Raw genomic sequence first — 16,657 nt, 5'->3', positions numbered from 1 at the left:
ATCACTGTGTACACTTTTATGATCCGGCATCTCTCCTAGCCCCATGTGAGTAATACCTGCAGTATAGGGTCTACTTTGGGTTCTTTGCCTGGATCTCCCCACAACATCCCCGATGGCTTCCCTGATCGCTGTATGCGTCAGGAACTGTCCCACAGGGACATAAGTACCACTGAGTTGGGTAACATTAAACAACTGTTATTCAGCATCAGGATAACCTTCCAGGTGAACATGTGCTTTACAAAAACACGTTGTATGATATATCTCCCGAAGGTCCTCAAAGGAGAGGGCTGACCTTTTCGTGAACAGTAACCCCGAGTGACAACAGAGGCGCGCCACCTCTGCGACTGGTATGCTGTTGACCTGACCTTATTGAAAGCCAGCAAACACCATAGGGGCAGGTCTGGCGAATATGCTGTCTCTCCACGAAGACGGCGCTGGTAACGCACTCAACAGTACCGGACAGCATGGAGCAGTGGAGAGACCGAACCAGCAAGTGCGGCTGTCTGCAACACGTCTGAGTCCACCTTCTCTCATCCTACAGGACATTGGGCGGCATCTACGGGGCAAACCACGTCCTCAGCCACTGCAGTTGGCACGCCAGATAGTACAATTCATAGTTTGGGCCCCCAAATAAATGTGTACTTAAAGTCCTCCTGTCAAGGAACACTTAAGCACTGTGTATGCTGCCATAGAATTGTATAGTGTTCGACTGCCATTTGTATGGTCCTAAAGAACTTTTGAAATGTGGGCACACTTTAATGGTACTTGCTGATCATGGCCAAAGTGGTCTGTTGACATTGTATTTGGATGTATTTCGTATTATGAAGAGGTGAGTCATACTCGATAGTGCCCAACAAAGTTAGAATAGACTAGTGGATTGCTTAGCAATGCATTATATTGATCAGGGGCTGGCTCACTCCTTTTAGCGCCCTGATTGGTGCATTATGTTCACAGATGTATATGCTGAAGAACATTGCTGTTGTTTTATAGTGGGTGTATGGTTGCCCATTGCTCAATTTTAGGTGGCTGTTCTATTTAGAGGCATCTTTTCTTATGTAAGTATATCTTTATTGCTCAGTTAATTAAAACCATTGCAAAGAGTAGTATATTAAAATGCCAGATGCAAATGTTAAAAAAGATATAAAATGATAATAGCTTCATGTGGCAAGTAGAACTTTCTACAGAGATTTACACTTCTTGCACGCTGGGCATAAATTAAAAAATAGAGTAATTCCCTTATATAGCCTAAGGTGGCTGTGTTAAAAGTCTTGCTCCTAGGTTTACGCTGCACTGTAATGTAGGCTTAATGCGTGAAAGATTGATATTTTCTTATGTGACTTTGAAGGGATGCTCTATTTATCTGTTTCTGGTGAACTTGAAGTTGATGTGCAGATAAGTGGAGGATGATGGTGAGGGTGCAATTATTAGCCGACAGTAGGCCTGGAAGCCTTGAGTGACGTATGAATATTACTTGGTATGAATATGCTGTTGAGCTGCCAAATACGTAGCCACCGTATGGTTTGGAGCTTTTTGTGTGTGTGAAGGTGCCAGGGATTGGGTCAAATGTGTACTGTTGGTGTAGAGTCTGCTAAAGGTTCAAGGAACTGTAGTAACTAATAAAAATACATAGTTGTGGTTATCGGGACCACGCCACCCTTATGCCCCCTAATTTAAGGTTCTCTCCATTGATCCGTTTCTGTTGTGTTACAACCGACCATATCTGAGCAATTCTATAGTCTTTTTTTTCCTTTCTTAACCATAATGTCCCTTAGCTTAGGGACTTATGGTTATGTGTTATGTAATTCTGTCTTTTAATGTGTTGGGTAGTCTCAGATGGTCTGTGGAGCAACAGTCATCATAATCTCTGTAGTAGAAAAAATATATTGCAAATGGCTTACTCTTGTACATTTTCATTGTGAGCTCAGTTAATCTTTCTGTGAACACATGGAACGTTAGGAGGATGCACACCAAAAACAAATGATACAGAATCTATCCTCTTCTTTTAATATAGAGGGGTCTATGTAGCTTTGCTCCAAGAATCCCACATAACATTGGCAGAGGGGACTGGTTTTCAGAAATGCTTGGAAAGGCCAAGTCTTTTACACTAACTTTTCTGCATACACACAAAAGACCTCTGATCTGATGAGCATCTACACCCCAAAAATGAAATATTGTGCATTCCTGGGCAGAATGTTTCAGCCACTTGCAAAAAAAGGTACATATTCCATTGATACTGGGTGGGATTTGTAATGTAATTGTGTGCTTTTGTTTGCTATACGTCACATTGGATAGGTCATAACCACAAGCCCAGGCGACTCACAATGCTAGAGCGCTAGACCACTGGCTCGAAAAATGATGGATAAATGGCGGCTATGAAATCCTGGCTTAGAATAAACTTTTTAATCGCCTTCACACGACCTCTATGTAAGATTGAATTGTCGGATTCTATCCCTTTGTCTGACTACCTACGCATCTCTTACCACAACCCATTGTTAATTGTTAATTGGCTTGACCTAAGGTAAAGTCAACCTCCCTCCCCAACATGATGCCTTCAGGTCAGAAGATTCAGCATTTCTCAGCACCCTGGCCAAAAGTATTCACAACTATATTAAGGAAGATTACCATACAACCTCCTCTCTAGCGGAATGGGAGGCCTTCCGAGTAGTGACTAGAGGTCATTCCCTCCACCCCCTGTCGAAGAAGATAGGGTATTCCAGAGAGAACTGTCAAAAACAGTACACTCCCTCACACAAATCGAAAAAAGCACTATGAACAATGCTAACCTTCTGAATTCCATTTTGATACATTATTTTGGTACTCATTATTTTTCAGCTGATATTAAGATGGAATACCAGCCTACTACCCAAAAACTTGCGTCTTTTCTAAAAAAAACATGCACCTGAGGACATCGCAACCATTCAATACCTGTGCTCACACTCTAAATGTGACCTTCTTTATAATTGAAACACCATTATTGAAGGTGTACTTGTGCTCACTCTGAGGCAAAACACATTTTTTCGTCTCTGCCTTAACGCTACAAATTATGCTTTGCTGCTCTCGCCTGCTACATTAACAGTTTACGTATAAAGTTTATTTTTACTTTACTTCTTGCTTCATCTTAAAATTGGGATTATTTATGACTCAAATTTATGACTAACATACAGCTTAGCGCAACTAAGTGTACGGATGTTATTACAGATGACAACAACTTGTACTAACACATTGTATGCTGTGTTGTGCAGGCTCATGTCAAATGCTTTCCATGACTGCACAATTGTTTGTCCAACATAATTGAAATAACAGTAAAGATGATCAAAAAAACCTACATGATGGTAATCCACAAGGATATTGACATGTTCCATGTTTTCCCATGCAAATGTATACACTTGTCCTGCCAGTACGTATCTGCAGCAGGTTAACCATTCAGGCCATGGAGTGGGGATATTTAAAATGTATAAATACCTTCCAAAACACTGATCTTATTTACAACAAACCACTAGAAGGTATGTCTGAAGGATTTGATGTCTCTCCCTCAGAGTGCTGCAACGATACCTCTGCAGTTGGACAAGGGTTGTCGCCCAATTGGAGATCAGGCCCGACTTCGTCCGCTACTTCTATGGGCACGTCTCTGGAGGGTTCCTGAACTCGCTAGTTATGCAGAGGGGCTGTCAGAGGTGCTGTCGTTGCCGGGCTGGTCTAAAATTTGGTGGCTTAGTAATGTCAAATTCCTGCTTGAAGACATGGGCTTGGGGGACGCATGGTCTTCCAGAAGTGCCCCTCCGAAAGCTTTCCTTAAGACCATTTATTGGCAGTGGGTTGACAACAACTTAAATTCCAACCCTAGGAATGTAGAACAACTACGGAGTTCCTTAAGATCAAGGATTTGCCCCAATACGATCCTTATCTGGATCTGATATCAAAACCCCTCGATAGAGCCCTGTATTTTAGATTTAGGGTGGGCCTGCTCCCCTTGAGAGAATTGACGGCCCGTTGGAAAATCCTGGGGCAGACTGTCCCTTTTTGTATATTTTGCATATCTGGAGTGGAGACTGTTGCCCACTTTTTATTCGAATGCCCGGCCTACAAACCCCCAAGATCTAGGTGGCTAAAACCACTATGTAGGGGGCTGGCGACAAGACACCACAAAGTCGCTCTGCGTATTTTAATGTCAGATACCTGCCCATTGATTGTTTGTGGTTTGGCTAAATATCTAGGCTGGGCGTGGTCAATTAGACTTAAACGGTTAAAAATTATTGTTTAATTGTGGTCATGTATTAGGACCTTTTTTATCATATTTATTGGAAAAAAAATATTTTATCTTAATTGTTTTATTAATGGTTATTAATGTATTAGCTTTCGGTGTCCTGTTTTGTATTGCTTTTAAGATATTGTTTTTATCAAAATAAAGCTAATTGACTGACTGACTGGTATGTCTATGTGCCAAATTTAGTTTAATTCAGTCTAGCTGTTAGGGTTGGAGATTTGAACATGACTTAACCTGGGGATTTTGAGTGCACACCTCCAAAAGTGTTATGCTAGAATTACTTTCGAACCTCTCAAGCAATTCATTTCAAACTTTGACAGACCTTGTTTATGGGTTGTAGGAAGCTGGCTCTCTATGTAGTGCACCAAAATGAGGTACACTCTAGTGAGAGTCCAGGCAACCCTTATTGGTCGACGGCTGCTCGGTCTTGGAGGTGTTGGAGTCTGGATTGGACTCAAACAGGCTTTGGTTGCTGCAGGGGGTCCAGTACCCGGGTATTAGTGCTGTGCGGCTCTGGTCGGTCCTGGCGGTTTCTCACTTGGTGCAGAGACTGATCTGACCTTCTGGAGCACGGAGACCTCTTCCTGGGCGGCTGCTGCTTCGGTGTAACCGGGGGGCAGCAGAATGGTAGACTTTGCTGTTTGGTGCCTGCAAGTTGCAGGGGAGTAACTCCTCTACTCCAAGGGAGATTGCTGGCAATTTGCAAAGCGCCGACAGCCCACCGGGGTTCTTGGTAGATGCACAGCGGCAGGATGAGTTGGTTTGTCGCATTTGTCGGGACAGGTGCAGGTAGGCATGGTTTGGCACCAAAAGGTCTGCAGCTAGCCCTCAGTTCTTGCTTTTTCTGCTCTTCTTTGTCCTCTTCTTCTTGTGTCCGTTTAATCTGAGTTCCTGGTGTCAGAGGTGGCACCTACATACTCAATTTGGGGGCGTTAAGGGGAATATAAAGTAGTAACCAATGGGCTACTTACCTTTGGGGTGCCAACACCCCCTATATAACCACTTCCTTTGGGGAGTGGTCATAACCCTTACCCAATGTATCTAATTTCACCAAAAACCAAGATGGTGGAATTCTACATTTCGTGTTCACTAGCCTGGTAGTGAATACGCCTCTGACTAGCTAATTTTCCTGTCCTTTCCTGGTGGCAATGGGCCCTGGACAGGGGGTGGCAGCCCTATCTGGGGGAAGCCAGGGCTGCACATCAAAGGCGGCTTAGGCCCTCGCAGCCTCCTACCTTGATATGCTGTTTACTAGCCACCCTGCTTGGAGGAAGTGCCAACACCTCTGGCCAGAGTAGGCATTGTTTCTGACCTCCGAGAGCGCAGGCTCTCAGCTCCAGGAGGTCAGAACCCCTTCTGTGTTGACAGTCATACAGCACACTAGCGATTAGAGTGTTTTCAGAGGGCATCTCTAAGCTGGGTGCATGTCATAATAAATATAGTACTGGTATCAGTACAGATTTATCAAGACGAGGTGTTTGATACCAAACACCATAGATTTCAATGAAGCCCTCGTGTAGATGGGGGAACTCTTGATGACTAGTGCCCAGTACATGTACTCAAGATGGCTTCCCTGTTCACTTGTACTATAGCAGTTGGGCTAGACAGCACACAGGCATATCTGCTCATGCAGATATGTCCTCACATGTAACATAATGCACCCTGCCTTAGGGCTTTAAGGCCTGCTGCAGGGGTGACGTTTAAATATTGCATGCAGTGTCAGTGGGCATGGCCACAGGGTGCGTGCCATGTCGTGTTTTCACTTTTGTATGCACCATTTCACGCAACCTGCAATGGCAGTCTGCATGAGTTTGGTGGTGGGTCCATTAGGGTGGCACAATACATGCTACAGCCTTTAGGGACCCTCTTCCATGCCCTAGGTACCAGGATTACCATTTACTAGGGACATACAGGGGTGCTAAAGGCCTTGCCAATTGTGGAATCTTGTTTTGGGGGAAGAACACTGGCACTGGGGACTTGGTTAGCAGGAACACAGTGCACTTCAGTCAAGTTTGCATCAAATACCAGGCAAAAAGTGGGGGTGATCATGTCAAAAAGGGGCACTTTCCTACAAGTGTGAATAATCACCTGTGCTCTGTTCTTTTTGTCTCACCTTTCTTCCGTAGACTGTCAAAACGTACCCTTTGCTGCCGTTCTCTCTTATTCCAGACCAGTGTTCTATGTGGCATCTTTTCTGTTTCAACTCCCCACCTCTAATCAAAATAGAGCATGTTTTTTTTTTTAATTCACCTATTATATGTGGAATTGGCTGGCGAGGAGCTCCATAACCATATGGATTATTGTTGTACATCTCTTTAGCATCTGGGCAGAATATTCTAAGAAATGTAAAGTTAGGAATAACAGATTCCAAGAGACATTCTTAATGTGGTGCATGATTTTATGACTAGTTGGTACACCCGACTTCTAGAGTCTGCTTCTTGAATAGAGGAAGCCTCATGCCTTCTCCCAAAAGAACAGCGACTGCTCATGTTCATGAATGGGAATTGAGGGTATAGTTGTGCTGGATCTAACCTGGCAGTGGAAAAAGGGTTTTGTTTTTATCTGGTGGATTTCTGCAGAAGCCCCCTTCACCTGCAGCCAGACAAGTAAAAGCAGCCATGCTTATGCAGAACTCAGGAAGTTCTCCTCTTGTCAAATCTCCTTGGGAACAGCCTGTCTGGTACAAGGAAATTCCCACCAGAAGTTTGCAAAACACAGTAATGTTCTTTATTACTCAGCACACTTAAAATGTAAAAAGAGACCAGTAACAACTGTCCATCATGTATATAAATATGGTGCAGAGCTTGCGTTAGTTGGGAGCTGTATGGGAGTTGTAAATTAAAGCAGTGGTGTGGAGGTCCACAATACTGTAGACCAGAGTAAAAGCAACAGTAAAACTGTAAGCAACCGTTTGTCTCCTATTTGAGCCAACGTAAAACATGTAAGAGTTTAAATGACCTTTATAGTGTAACTTGTCATCTCCCACACAGGTTTATCTTTTCAAGATTTCTATCAGCAGTGTCGTGAGGCTTTTCTAGTAAACAGCGATCTGACCCTGAGAGCTCAGCTGACAGAATTCAGGGACCACAAACTCATTCGGACAAAGAAGGTGAGTCTGGTGGGAGTGCACATACTCTGTGCTTGCAACTGTTAAATATGTCTTTTGAGATTTCTGGTGCTACATGATCATGTATTTGCAGCAACCACGCACATTTGCTAAACTTTTCCAGCAGCTCAGTGTCATGTTTAGTAGTAGCAAAAAGGCAACAATTTTCTGATGGATATTTCCTCACCTATCCAAATTTTCTTTCCAGTGTGCTAGAGAATATGTGCCCTCTTAAAACCACATGGCTTAAGCCCTAAAGGGACTGTTGCAAACAAATGTCTGTGACAGACCCCATGAGGTGTGTCTCTGGTGTTTAGGGTCAGGCCATGACTCCAAGTCGTGTGAGGAATGTGCCCTGATGCATCGAATGTCGATCCGGCACCTCGAAGCCTAGTTGTACATAGTCGATCACTGAAGGAAATTGAGTAAAGGCCACTCAAATTCAAAGAAACGGACCTGTTCCTGAGACAGGTTGTTGTCGCGATCCAAGTCTTCAGGTAAGTCAAAATCTAAAAAGAAGCACAAGAAGCCCAAGCGGGCCTTGTCTCTGCCTCCCCACTTTCCTTCTGAGAAGTCACAAGGACAACAACACATCACTCGCTAGATCCTAAGGGTCGGAGGCAATGATACTACAGAGACACCAGACAGAAGCATCTCTTTATATGCTTTGTCACTGGGAATTTCCATGTCGAAACCACTACAGCTCAAGCAGTAAGGGAAGGCCTTGCAACAAAAAGCTTGCCTTCGAAGAACCCTCATTGGATGCTCCTATGGAGCCAGTGCCAAGGAATCACAGAGAAACCAGCTCTTTCCTATATTTTCTACCTCCACCACCACACTTATGCACACTACCTCCTCTGCATCCACCAGTCATCTGAGGGGTGCTCACACACCTTTCTGATCTAGGCAGTTCATATGACCAGCCCCTAGAACAGCTAACTGATATCCGCTGGGAGGGCTACAGTGTTTACACCCAACTTGATCCTTATTTATTTTATTTGCGAAGTTTTATATAGCGCTGGGTAGACCCGTAGGTACCAGAGCGCTTTTTATGAGGACCTAACAAAAAGAGGGACAGAGAGGCTGTTTTAACGGGGTCCAGCATACGTGCCCTGACGTTAGTAGACTGAAAAAGAGAGTACGCAGTTCCCCAGTGTTAAAAGTTGACAGATGGAACCAAGTGAGTGAAGGCACAGAGGAGAGGAATCCTCCTTGTTGGAACTAGAGTCCTCACACACCCAGCAAGCTAGGTTTCATGCTTCATCATATGGGCTCGCTTCCCGTCGGGTCGGCGGTGCAATACCCAACGGGCACCCATAAAGGGGCGCTTTAGCGGAGATCTTTTGTTTCTGCCGTATCGTGCCTTGGGTATGAGGGTGTGTGGTCCCTAGGGAAGTAAGGGGACGATGTAGATGTGTGTGAGTGGTTAAAAAAGGTTGGGTTGTCCACAACATTTTTTTAATAGAGTGGTAACCCACCTTGCTAAAAGCAGAAAGAGCGGCTGCTCTCTAGCTTAAGGGTTCAGGAGAGCAGGGTCCTACTCTATAGCAATGGTCGACATGTTTCACGCAATGTGTTCTAAACGATACAGAGCATTTCATCAGGACCAAATAACTATCTACACTAAGTGGTAAGGGTGAATGGTGTCTACCCCCCACTAATCAGTGTGCGAGCACGGAGTCCCGCCAAGGCTATTGGAACCTAGAGGGGATGACATAAACACAAAAAAGAAGAAGAAAGAAAAACAGGTAAAAAGAGGTCAGTCATGTCAACCGGTACAGACTCGCAAAGCGTGGATCAACTGTCAATGGTGAGAGACGATAAAGTAAACTCTCTAAACTCTATATACATATGAAAGAAGGGTTAAAAAGCCAGATGACTGGTATCAGCCGCAAAAGAATTAAAAACAGCCAGGGGTGGCATGGAATGACTCACCTGGCTACTAAGAAGCGTCTGCTTCAACAATATCCCCGGCAGTTGACACCTCACAGTGGATGTCCTGGAGAAGGGGGAGAGAATAGGAGGAAAACATGTGGGACCAGACAGAAGGATGGTGACTGTTGGGGCCCATACTTAGAAGAAGGAGGAATGGTCATGGCACCAAATAAAGCCCACATCCGGTCCCTGGAAGTATGACTCAATACAGCAACCAGCGCGTGGGTGGCCAGTCGCCTAGGTCTCCATGCTAGTTTGCCACATGCAGTTAAAAGGAGTGGAATGCACCAGAAGCCATTTCAATGCAGGAGTGGAAGGCAAATATGATGCTGCACTTTGTCGTGGCCACCAGTGCGCTTCACGCCACCCTCTGTACCCCCAAGCACAGAATAGTAAAAGGGGCTCCCTAGACGCTGACTGCTGGTGATTACAGCTGGAACCCAGCGGATAGTCAGCGTACCCGCCAAGTAGAGTAACGAGCGGTGCAGGCAACACAATGGAAGCACACCATTTACTCTCCGACCTTTTCATCTATGCCTCCTTCCCGAGTTTCTCCAATTGATGACCTCGCGACTTTCTCCGATGTTCTGAGCAGGGGAGCAAAAAAGCTGAACATTACGCTGCATACTCCAGTGGTTCCCACTTCTGTGATTTTTGATACTCTTCATCATCGCACAGCGCCCAGGCCTCTTCTGCCCCTGGTCCCCGGCCTCCTAGAACCGGCTATGGCTACTTTCCTCACACCAGCAGTGGTGGGATCTGTTCCATCTCGGATAGCCAAAAAGTACAAGGCCCCTGCAGAGGATCCATTGTTCCTCAGATCTGATCCTCCTGCGGACTCCATTATTGTGGCGACTGCCATGAAGTCCCATGCAGGCTCTACTTCTTCCTCAGTACCACCTGAAAAAGATAGTAAACTTATGGACTCGTTTGGTAGGAAGGTATGCAACACCTCCTCTTCATTTATGAAGGTGGCTAGCGCCTCTGCCTTGCTTGGAAGGTACGACAGGTCCCTTTCGGACTCCCTAACTAGCTTTACAGACAAGCTCCCCAAGGAAGATCGCCAAGACTTTCTGGATATTATACAGGAGGGAGGCCTGGTAGCCAATCAAGTTATTAGCGCCGCAGTGGATGCCTCTGACCTTGCGGCCCATGGCTATTCAAATGGTATTTGTTCCCGTTGTTCGGCCTGGCTCCGCCTGACAGGGCTCAAACCAGACGCCCAGAAGAAGATTTTGAATTTGCCATTCAATGGGAAATCTCTGTTTGGTCCACACACGGACGACGAAATGTCCAAAATGAAAGCGGAAATGGACACCGTCAAAGCTGTGGGATTAGAAAAGCGCAAGGAATTCAAGAAACGCTTTCGCCAGGGAGACAGGAGGTCTTTCCAGCAGAGGCTTCAAACCCCTCAGTGGCAATCCCAGTCTCAGCAGAATACGCAGTTCCAGCAGCGTCGTCCTGGCAGAGGAAGAGGTGGCAATAACAAGCAGCAGTCTTCCTCCAAGCAACCTCCTAAGCCCTGAGCCATTGCTTCCTCCACGTCTGTTCGGCACTCCGGTGGGAGGGAGTGTTTCTCATCATCTGAAAGAGTGGAACTCCATTACAAAAGACAGATGGGTGCTGAATATTGTGCAGCATGGTTACTTGCTGAGGTACAAATCTCCTCCTCCGCAAGTCCTCCTTCAGGCGCGACACCTCCCATGTTTCCAGAGTCAATTGCTACAAGACAAAGTCTCAGTCCTCCTGAAGAAGATGGCCATAGAGGAGGTTCCCTCCATTCACAGAAATCAAGGAGTGTACTCCCGGTATTTCTTGGTTCAAAAACGAGGAACTGCCAAGGAATACAGGCCCATTCTAGATCTTCGAATGCTAAACAAATTCATACGAAAAGAAAAGTTCCGCATGCTCGCCCTGCACCAGATCTTCCCGCATCTTCATCAGGGAGACTGGATGTGTGCCATCGACTTGCAGGACGCCTACTTCCACATACCAGTGTCAGTCAAGCATCGGAAGTTCCTAAGGTTTCAGATCGGACGCCGTCACTACCAGTATCGGGTGCTGCCGTTTGGCCTGAAATCTGCACCTCGGACATTCTCCAAGTGCATGGCAGTGGTGGCTGCTTTTCTTCGCAAAAGAAAGATCTTCGTCTATCCATATCTAGACGATTGGCTGTTGAAAAGCTCCACTCCGTCGCTGCTTCAAAAACATCTGTCGTTCTGCCTCAAACTAATGGACTCGTTGGGTCTTCAAGTCAATCTGAAAAAGTCAGTTCCCAACCCTTCCCAGCGGATCCACTACCTGGGTGCTTCTCTGGACTCACTACAGGCAAGCGTGAGTCCTTCGGAGGAGAGATTGTCATCTATGCTCCTGAAGGGTCGCCTTCTTCTGGACAATCAGGCCCCCACAGCCAGACAAGTGTCCTCTCTTCTGGGATCGATGGCCTCGCGCATTTACATCGTGCCCAATGCTCGCCTTCACATGAGGCCTCTGCAACAAGCCCTCGAAGATCAGTGGTCTCAGAGATCGGATCAGTGGGAAGATCGGGTCTTGCTTCCTCAAGAAGCCAGGGACTCGATCAGATGGTGGTTGAAACGATCCAATCTCCTCCGGGGAGTGCCATTCCATCGTCCTCCTCCGTCCCAGTCAATTGTCACGGATGCCTCCCTTCAAGGCTGGGGCGCTCACATGGACCGACTCCAAGTTCAAGGCCTCTGGTCCGAGGTAGAGCAAGGCTACCATATCAACTTCCTGGAGCTTCGAGCAGTTCATCTGGCTCTCAAGTCTCTTTATCCTTCTCTGCGCACCAACTACCTCCAGGATCAAACGGACAACACAACAACTATGTTCTATTTGAACAAACAGGGAGGCACGAGGTCAAGAGTCTTGTCTCTGGAAGCACAAGCCATCTGGCACTGTCTCCTAGCAAGAGGCCTGTCCATCGTGGCAGTTCATCTACCTGGAATTCAAAACGTCCAAGCAGACTGCCTAAGCAGAATCTTCGTAGAAGCGCACGATTGGGTGCTCAACGGTGCTGGGGCGTACCGGACGTAGATCTGTTCGCAGACGCGGCCAATGCAAAATGCCCCGTCTTCGCGTCCAGGTTTCCCCAACAGGGAGCACTGGGGAACGGTCTTTTGATCAGCTGGTCGCAGACATTACTCTACGCCTTTCCTCCCCTGCCTCTGATCCCGGCGGTGATCCAGAAGTTCTACAGGACCAACACCAGAATGATCCTGATAGCACCAGAGTGGCCACGCCAGTGGTGGTACCCCGATCTTCTACAGATGTCGGAGGTTCCGCACCGGCGCCTACCATGCCGTCCATACTTGTTGACCAAAGACCAGGGGAAGGTGTTTCACCCCAACCTTCCTTCACTTCGCTTGACGGTATGGCTCCTGAGGTCATCCAGTATGGACATTTAGACCTCCCAGCAGACTGCATGACTATTCTTAAGGAATCAAAACGACCCTCCACTAGGAAGTCCTATGCTTTCAAGTGGAAGAGGTTCTTTTTATGGTGTCATGAGCACTCTCTTGACCCGGTACATGGCCAAGAGCAGGTGATTATTCCATATCTATTGCATTTAGCGAGATCAGGCCTGAAATACCCCTCCATCAGGGTTCATTTAGCTGCAATCACAGCGTATAGGAAGTCTCCTAATCAGACATCTTTCTTCCTTATGCCTGTAGTTAAAGATTTCCTAGAAGGTCTTAAGAAAGTCTTCCTCCGGTGAGGTCCCCCTCCCCTCCCTGGGAGCTTAATATCGTCCTGACTAGCTGATGAGTGCTCCTTTTGAGCCTATACATAAGGCCTCTTTGCAGCACTTGACCTGGAAAGCTGCTTTTTTAGTAGCGATTACCTCTGCCCGTAGGGTCAGCGAAATCCAGGCCTTGTGTCGTAAGTAGCCTTACACAGTTTTTCATGCCAACAGGGTGGTCTTAAGAACGCACCCAAGTTTCCTGCCTAAGGTAGTTTCAGACTTTCATATCAACCAGTCTATTACCTTACCTACCTTTTTTCCTAATCCTTCCACTCCCCCGGAGAGGTCATTACACTCCCTAGATCTCCGGAGGGTCCTGAAGTTCTACTTGTCAAAAACCCTGCCTCTTAGGAAGTCTGACCGTTTTTTTGTTAATTATGGCAGTACTAATACTGGACTGTCAGCTTCCAAAAGGTCCATTTCTCGCTGGATTGTCTCCTGTATAGCTTTAGCTTATCAACTAGCTAACAAGACATTGCAGGGTAAACCACATGCACATTCTACTAGAGGGAAAGCTTCCACTACAGCTCTCCTTCGTAATGTTCCTATTTCTGAAATTTGTAAAGCGACAACTTGGTGGTCTGTCCATACCTTTACCCGCCATTATTGCCTGGACTCAGATACTCAGGCCGATGCCAGAGTAGGGCAGGCCTCGTTAAGGAACTTATTTGCATAAGATGTATTTACAATATATGTCTTAGTCATTCTGTGAAGTTTTTATACTTCTTGCTCGTCCGCGAGACTTTGGGTATGAGCTTGCTAATCTATTCATAGATTATGACTATTGATGAGTATCCCCTGGATGAGAAGGATTAGTTACTTACCTGTAATCCTAGTTCTCATCCAGGGGTATACTCATCAAAGTCATAAGCTCCCGCCCACCTCCCCGGACGAGCAGAGTTACACAGTTATGAGATGTTTTATTGTGGATCTCCTCAGGTGTTATGCACCTCCAAAAAGAACTGACCCAACTGTCACCTGTGGTGCACCATGGGAGCAGGGGGTTGCCTTCAGGTCTTAAAGGCACGGTACCCCTACTCTAATGCCTTAAAGGCAAGGTGTCAGTTTTCTTTGTTTGCTTTATACTCTACTGCAGCCTACTGGCAAATGCCAGCATTTACAGGTTTTTTCCTATGGCAATAAAGCATTGTTGTATACAAATGTTTTCTGCTCTCTTTCTTCCTTAGGGTTTGGAAAGAGTACTACTGTATGTATGCTAATTTATGTAATTTTGCGGCAATTTTGCCAGTTAGGAAATGTTTTAGGCTGCAAATATATGTTTTCACATATATATATACATATATATTTATATGTATTTTCTATATGCTCCGGGATCCCGCACATGGGCGGGGATTATTCGTAGATTATGACTTTAATGAGTATACCCCTGGATGAGAACTAGGATTACAGGTAAGTAACTAATCCTTCCTGTGGATTGATAAAATACCTTTGTAATAAAGGAGGCAAAATTGCAATATTTTAGAGGATACCTCAATGACAGAGGGCGAAAGAAACACAAACACAGGAGAATCCATGCAACATTTTTATACATTTTTAGTCCAAAAGCATTATAAACTTAATTTTGAAAATTAAAAAACATTAGTGCATTGTGTCCCAAGTGAGAGCGGAAACCCAAAGTTGTGACAGTGTGAATTTCTATATACAAGGTTTCCACAATTTTTTAAGTCGACCATTAACAAGAATACTCTCTATGTAGACAGCAGCAATATACAACGACATGCGCTGTGTAATGGTTCGCTTCTTCTGTGTGTCGACGGCATTTCGACCCCATAGTCAGTGTAGGGTCTCTTCAGGACTAGCAATGAAGGGACATCTAATGAAGAAAACACAAGGCATTAGGCCCATATACTGGCACAAATGCGAGAAATACGTGAAAAAGTCATGTAATAAGAAGGTACCTGAGGATGTAAATGGGCAATCTCGTGAATTGTGTGCCACACATGGAAAAATCGAAGAAAATACTCACGTGAGAACCCGTCCGGGTACTGGTATGTGAGGAAGGAGAATAACGAGGTTAGAAAACTCACTCAAAGTACAGCAAGACCCAATCGGATGTGATGTTTTAAATTAAGGATCTTACCTCAATATAAAGAAAAACTGCCAGTAAAATGATCGGCCAGATGGGCTCAGGGCGTACTTAGCTACAGCCGTAGTGGGGAAAATTCTTGTAGTAAATGTTAACCAGTGACAATGCACTGTAACCTGTGGGGATGGGTAAACATAGTTGGTGGAATTGGACTAAATAAATTATAAACTAAAATGATTGCATGGGGCCTAATAATGCAGTTTCTTACCAGAATGTAGATAAAAATCCTGCGGGACAGCGCTCCGCCTTTTCGAGTTGCAAGGCTGCTTCTGTCAGCCTTGTGAGATACAATTACAGTGAGCCCTGCTGGGGGTGGTAGTGATTTTGCCGCAAAAAATGTGTCAAATTGGCAGCCTTGCAACTCGAAAAGGCGGAGCGCTGTCCCGCAGGATATTTATCTACATGGTAAGTAAAAGTAGGACATGTAAATGTTTTACGGTAAACATGTCCTCACAGTGAAAATGCCCTCAAAGCTATTTTCACTGTAGCATGACTGACTGTCCCATAGGAAAACACTGGGATGCAATATTAATTTCTAATCCTCAATTTCGGGATTGTGATTTGCTAGATAAATAATTAAACAACTATTTTTAATAGTTGTTAAAAATCAGATTGGATTGTGAAGTCTTAATTGTTCCAAATATTAAAGAAAACTAACTTTTAAAAAGTTACCTTTGTTCTGCCTGAAGCCCCTGGAAGCTAAATCTACATTTTGTTCTCCTTTCTGCCAGCCAGTTAATAGTATTTCAGTGGGCGTGAAGGAAGTGTGAAATTGCTTCTGGGGCATGGACAAAAGGCATTCAGCAGTGGTTCTCAAACTTTTTTTGACCCACAACTCCCACGAGCAATTGGCTGTTGGCCACGGCTTCCCATTATCTTACTTTTTTTTGCAGGGGGTGAGGGTGCGGTGTAAGCCCTACCTCGGTATTACTTCCATTTTAATACCTGGAAATATTTGGGATGAAGATATGGAGAATATTATGTGCAATGCAAGGATATGTCTACTCTCTCTTTTCACAATACTTGTGCACCCTCAGGCCATGCAGTGAGTGCATCCGTTTGCTGTTCGTGCGTGCTCAGCCTGGAGCTGGACACATCCAGCCAGGGACACCTAGGTGCCACTGTGCACAGTTTGGAAACCACTGCTGTACAAGCTCCACCACTATTTCAGATGTACATTTCTGCTGGTTCCACTTTCCCTAGTCTTCCTATGCCTTATTTGTCCCTTTTTATACCCACTCACATATACCCTCTCCCAGCTCCCTGATAATATTTAGCATTTCCGTACTCACTGAACTGTAAGCTCTCATCTTAACTTTTGCTTTTGTCACCCCTACAGTACTTTGACTCATCTATAATAATTTTTAAGTGATAACCCTGTACCTCACCAACATCTTCCTCAAAAACCTTGTCTCTAAATGATGCATTTCCCTAACAAGGATGCATTTCCCTAACTTCTCAATGTGATTCAGCCCCATATTT

General features: G+C 45.3%; 1 protein-coding gene across 3 annotated transcripts in view; it reads left to right on the top strand.

Moving 5' to 3' along the window:
* ORC2 (origin recognition complex subunit 2) overlaps nt 1–16,657 on the top strand; it is a 334,428-nt gene that overhangs the window by 294,612 nt on the left and 23,159 nt on the right. For all 3 annotated transcript variants that reach the window (XM_078680185.1, XM_078680186.1, XM_078680187.1), the window contains one exon: nt 7,255–7,373. In XM_078680185.1, the coding sequence (XP_078536311.1) occupies nt 7,255–7,373 (119 nt within the window). The remainder of the gene's footprint in view (nt 1–7,254; nt 7,374–16,657) is intronic.

This window comes from Lissotriton helveticus, chromosome 3_1 (assembly GCF_964261635.1).
Source record: "Lissotriton helveticus chromosome 3_1, aLisHel1.1, whole genome shotgun sequence".
Taxonomy (NCBI): Eukaryota; Metazoa; Chordata; class Amphibia; order Caudata; family Salamandridae; genus Lissotriton; species Lissotriton helveticus.
Note: the sequence above shows the minus strand (reverse complement) of the source record. Positions and strands in the feature narration are given on the sequence as shown.